We start from the raw sequence: 6,000 nt of genomic DNA, 5'->3' as shown, positions 1-6,000 counted from the left end.
CTTTAATGTTTACCGCTTGTCAACCCATGTCAGTGGATTTCATTACTTCAATGTTTGCCGATTGCCAACTCATTCGCTCAATTGAATTTCAATTAATTCAGTTAACTATCCAAATTAACTGTAGCAATCAAATGTTCAGCTGTACCCCTAACTAGAGAATATCTTTCCACTCAAAGTTCACATATGACTCAGGTGCCACGAACATTGTTGCAACATATAATTTTCCGAACAAGACAAAAGAATCTTCCTAAGCTTTTGAATCCTCTAACTATGTCCATTTTAAAGCAATCCATTAAAACCCACCCTGTGAAGGATTTAGTAAAGCGGATCAAAATACATGAAGAACCCACATGCATCAAGAGAATCTCGTGAAGCATTACGAGAGAGAGACCAAAGGGCAAACCTTGTTTTACTAGCAAAGAACTCCTCCAAATGGTAATGGACAAAATATCCTTATTTTTCAAAGCCTTTACAGTAATACAAAACATACAAAGGCATACAGCTTCAAGCAGATAGAATCAAAGCAAGCAAGCAGAACCAAATCTGCACATGAAAATAAACCATTAACCATCATATCTTACATTTATTCCAACCCAACACATCAGGGTAGCTTCCTGCAGCCAAATCAGAGTGTCACTTTAGTTTTCCCCTCATCTTAAATATGTATCCCAGTTGCCACTGAGTTTGCTGCTTTGGCAGCATATTCATCACTGAGAACAATATTGAGCCCGAATATCTACTCTCATGGATGCTGACTGATGGTCGGTTTCAGCAACTCATTTCTGTTCCAACTGAGGGGGAAGGAGAGCGGCAAGCCTATTTTTGTACCTCGCAATACGTCGTAAACGCTCTCCCCTTAATCTGTAGGCATTATATAGAACAGTCCAGGTCAATGTGTACATTATATCTTGTACATGAAATCATAGGAATACAAGAATTCAGTATTTAAAAAATAAAAATAAAAATAAGGGTGTCCATATCATTTCCATGCAGGAATTTTGAAGTATCAAGCTGGTAAATTTCTTTCCATCAGTGACATAGAAATAGAAATCAATTGTGTAGCATCAAAGAGATGGTGTGCTCGACCTTTAGAATGGTCTGCGAATCTCTGGTCAGCGTATATCTCTCATCTACAGAAAACCGAGCCCAACCTTGTGATTGCAAGGACAGAGACTACGCTCCAATCCTACTTCTCTCAAAAACTAGAGCAGTTTTAGTTCATAGTTTTATAATGTTACATGGTTACTAACTCATGTATCCTATCAATTTGTTGTAATTTCTGCCCCATCGAGTTTCCATTCTGCAGCATCACCCAGTTAAAGCTAACCATTGCCAAACAGAACAATTTCCTTCATAGAAGTGCAGTTATACAGAGTGTGGCTTGGCCTATCTCCATTCTCTTTGCACAAATAAGATCTATCCACCAGCACCACACCATTCTTCCTCAGGTTGTCACCTGTTAGAATTGGTGCAACCCCCCCCCCCCCCCAAAAAAAAAAAAAAAAATGGTAATTCTAATAAAAAAAAAAAGCCACTCTCTCACCTACTTTTGTTCCGCTTTCCACAATGCTTGCAAAGGGAACTCATCACTTTTCTCGTGATAATCAATTTATAATGAGACTTGAAGCTTGATTTGCTGCTGTTGTGCTGTTGACTGTAAACTTTTAGCTTCTCCCTCCCAGCCACTTTACTGTGTCTCCATTTGCCTGTCAATTATTGTATTATGAAATCTGCTCAGGTTTTCCACTTCAGCCAGCTCCCAATTCTCTTCTGAAAGCAATGTTCTAAACCACATCAATTTCCCTGCTGCCAGTCATCGGAAATAGTAACCTCTTTGTTGCATGTAGTTCTTTACTAGGTTAGGAATGACCTTAAGGAGGTGTTTGATTTGCCATCATAAATTATTATGATGATTATATTATAATATTCAAAATAATAAAATATTAATGAAAATAAAAGTATATGACTAATAATATAATATAATGGTTAAACTTTGGAGACCTCACCCCTATTATTTCAGTTAATTAATTTTTTAAAATTTACTGTAGTTGAAAATTTTATAGGACATGGATTTTATTAAGCACATATCTTTTAGCAGGTTCTTTTGTTGAAAATATAATTACTCTTCTTACATCATTTAGTATAGTGATCATCCTCATGAAATGTATTCAAATGGGCATCTTATGTACAATCCTAGGAATCTTACAACAAAAACCAAGCAATCCTATTCTTAGGAATGACACTTCAAGAATGTCATTCTACGGGAACATTTTTGATGTCGCAAACCAAGCACCTCCTAAGAGTTATGTTCCTAGAGGGTATATGGATTGCCTTCTTTGCTGTGATTCTGTTATCTTCTCCCCAAAGCGATGCCTCTCGACAACGCCTCCCTTCGCCGACAACCCTTGCTGCTTCCCTTCGCTGTCTCCCTTCATCAACAACAATGAAGGTTCTCATCTCGTGTTTCGACCTAAAGAGGAGACGCCATTTGACCTCGTCTTTCCTCTCGCTTTAGCAGTTCTCTTATTGTCCTCTCACAATAAGCCCTAGTTCGAATCCCCTCCCCATCTCTCTCTTGGTTAAACCTTCATCTTCTTCTCTTCTCCTCAGGCATACCTTTGTTGTCATTCATCACGCACAAGGTCATCTTCTCCAGCTGTTTCCTTGACCTTTCTCTATGATTTTTAGTGCTCGCATGCTTTCTCTTGGTCGGAGCTGCCCTCTGTGACTAGTTTGCTAGCTTCTCTTTGTTCTTCTAGTGCTCGCAAGCTTCCTTCTGTTCAAAGTTGCCCTCTACATTAGACTCTAGGTGCTTACTTTGTATTTCGATGACTGCATACTCCTCTAATTCAAAGCTAGCCTCTGATTGTTTGCTAGAAGGCCTTTTTCTCTCGTGGACCTTGCACTACCTCAAAGGCCTGACAAGCTGCTAAGGGATGGGAATAGTACTATGGTAGTCGAAAGGAAGTCCTTTTACCTGGTAATTGAAGGGGAAAGTTCAAATTTCCTTGGAATCACGAAATATAGTAGGGGAAGAAGGACCTCCATCTTCCAAGAGATGGAAGAATTAAAATGGTTTCTTGAATCTTGGGAGGAATTCTGGGCTTTGAAAAAAGCCATAACCCAGGCAACTTCTTGGTTTCACAGAACAAGGAACAAGGATAGAACCCTTACTTTGTAGCTAAACTCGAACAAATTTGGGAACTATCAAATTTGGGAACTATCTTACCCTCATAGAGATCAACAGTAGTGGTTGGATAACCCTTGCATTTTCGAAGGGGTATAAATCCAAAGGATGAATGAGGATCTCCTCCTCAGCAACCAAGCCAGGCCACCGCTTTTTCCTCCCACAAAGAAAGGTTTAACATCTTCGGTCGTTCAGTAGGTGGAAAAGAAGCCTACAACATCCCCAATGGATATGAACCCATTCCTTAACAGATCATCTCCCATGTGCCCTTGCCCTCATTGTGGTAAGCTTTGAGTCTACTGCCGCGTGGTGGCTTGATACCAACTCACAGGTGGTGGGGAAGACAAGTAACCTCATACAATCCTTTGAGAGTGTTGTGGTAGAGAAGAGAAGTGATATAGACATCTTTTTTTATTTTCCTAAGCAAAACAAAAGCAGGCCTACAGCTTTTTTCTCGTTTGAGGATGTGAGAGTAGGCCTTAACTTAGGCCTTGGAACTACATATACAGAGATTTTTTTTCAACCTTGCAATCTCTCTTGAATTCCAAACCCAACTCTTTTTTCTCCCTTTAAGCTGCATGATGGTTCTTCTGAAGCTTCCAAAAAGTTAGCCCACTTCAGTAAGGCTGTCCCCCTTCAGGATCTCCCCTCATGGGCAGCTGCAACTCAAGAGGAGGCTGTTCTGGAGCAGTAACCCCCTAAATTTCAAATTGATGCTGAAAGACTAGCCCTTGTTACAACCCTTAGAACTGGCTAGACACTTTGTGTGTCAATCCCAACTTCGAGGATTGATTGATAGAGCCAACTTCAATACTTTGAATATCTTGGACTCAGACAACATTCACTTCAAGAATCAGGCATCTGCTCAGATTATTTGAAAGTTGAAATCGTTAAGAAATGTCATAGGTGTTCCCTTGAAGGATTTGAGGACAGCCTTACAATTGTTTAAGGATATTCAAAGAAAGAGAAGAGAAGAGAGATGGGAAGTAATAACAAAAAACCATTGGGCAGTACTAGAAAGTTGGATACCAATAGGTTGGAATACACAATGAACTATCAAAAAACAAGAAGATGCTTAGAAATGGCAGAGGCATGCAGTAGCCGAAGCCCTTGTGTTAAATCATGATAAGGAAAATCATTTCTTGGAATGTGAGGGGCCTTAATGACAAATCCAAGAGGAGTATAATTAAGTCTTTCTTAAGGATTTTTTTTTGGGGGGGGGGGGAGGGATGTGGTGTGCTCCAAAGAAACTAAGGTAGAGACAATGGAGCAACTCTTGATCAATGACACTTGGGGCTGAGTCGCTTGTGATTGGATATCCCTTCAAGCGGTAGGCAATTTAGGGGGTATTCTTGTCTCATGGAATCCTAGTGTTGTGGAATTGTTGGACCACTCCATCAATTCCTTCTCAGTCTCTTGATTGTTTAACAACATGAATAATAACTTTTAGTAGATTTTCAGAGGGGTTTATGGCTTGGGTGAAGGACCCTCCAAGTCTCTTTTTTGAAATGAGCTCTTCGAGATTAGGAGTAGATGGGACGCTCCTTGGATCATTGGAGGTGATTTCAACATGATTGTATATCTGTATAAAAGAAGTAGGGCAGCCTTCAAACCAACAACATAAGAGAATTCCTTTATTTTAACAACGTAAATGCCCTTATTGATCTCCCTCTCATAGGTGGCAGCTTCACTTGGTCCACCTCTAGGGAGCCGCCTTCCTTTTCAAGGATTGATAGGTTCCTAATTTCGGTTGAGTCAAAACTTCACTTTCCTCACATGATTCAAAGTCTACTTCTCAGGCCCAGCACAGATCACTTCCTCGTCACCCTTGACACTAGGGAGCTAAATGGGGGCCAACCCCCTTTTGCTTCAAGAATATGTGGTTAAAGCATGATGGTTTTGAGGAGTTAGTGAAAACTTGGTGGTCCTCTATTCAGGTTATGAGGAAGGCTAGTTTTGTACTTGTCTCAAAATTGAGAGGAATAAAAAAAAAAAAAAAGCTAAAGATATGGAACAAAAACACATTTAGGAATGTCCAAGCCAAGAAGATTGTTATCCTTAATGGCATCAAAGAACTTGATGAGGAGATAATCCAAGGTCTTGAGGATGAACAGAGAGGCAAAAGAGCTATGCTTAAGAAGGAATTGAGCAAGGTTATTAATCTTGAAGAAATATCTTGGAGGTAGAAATCCAAAGCTTTATGGCTCAAGGATGGGGACCGTGATACAAAATTCTTTCATCGGACAACAAATGCTCATCATAGAAGTAACACCTTATCCAACATTGAAATTGGGGAATCACCTTAACCAGGGAAGAGGATTTTAGGAAAAGTATTTGGATTTTTACTAAGACCTTTATATTGAACCTAAGATTTTGAGAACAACAGTGGATGGCATCAATTTAGATCTCTTAATTCATTCACTGTGGGGTGGCTTGAGATACCCTTTGATGAAGCAAAAGTCCTCCAAGCTATTAAAAGTTGCAATGGGGATAAAGTGCCTGGACTGGATGGTTTCTCATTGGCTTTGTTTTAGGCTAGCTGGAGCCTTCTCAAGCACAACATTTTAAATGTGTTTGAGGAGTTTCATAGATCAGGAAAATTCGTATAGTTGCATTAATACCACCTTTGTCACTCTTGTTTGGAAGAAAGTAGGGGTCATTAACATCAAGGATTATCGCCCTATTAGCTTGGTGGGAAGCATTTATAAAATCATTGCCAAAGTCCTAGCCAAGAGGTTCAAAAAGGCAATACTAGAAGTCATTGGTTAGTATCAACATGCTTTTGTCATTAAAAGATAGATTATGGATGTTGC

At 39.7% G+C, this 6,000-nt stretch overlaps 1 protein-coding gene across 2 annotated transcripts in view; it reads right to left on the bottom strand.

The window, feature by feature from the left end:
• Positions 1 to 384: 384 nt before the first annotated feature.
• LOC131165087 (uncharacterized) overlaps positions 385 to 6,000 on the bottom strand; it is a 50,947-nt gene continuing 45,331 nt past the window's right edge. For both annotated transcript variants that reach the window (XM_058122757.1, XM_058122758.1), the window contains one exon: positions 385 to 861. In XM_058122757.1, coding sequence (XP_057978740.1) covers positions 777 to 861 — 85 coding nt within the window. In that variant the 3' untranslated portion in view covers positions 385 to 776. The remainder of the gene's footprint in view (positions 862 to 6,000) is intronic.

Source organism: Malania oleifera, chromosome 9 (genome assembly GCF_029873635.1).
Source record: "Malania oleifera isolate guangnan ecotype guangnan chromosome 9, ASM2987363v1, whole genome shotgun sequence".
NCBI classification, from domain to species: Eukaryota; Viridiplantae; Streptophyta; class Magnoliopsida; order Santalales; family Ximeniaceae; genus Malania; species Malania oleifera.
The sequence above is the reverse complement of the archived record's forward strand: the minus strand, read 5'-3'. Positions and strand labels throughout refer to the sequence as shown.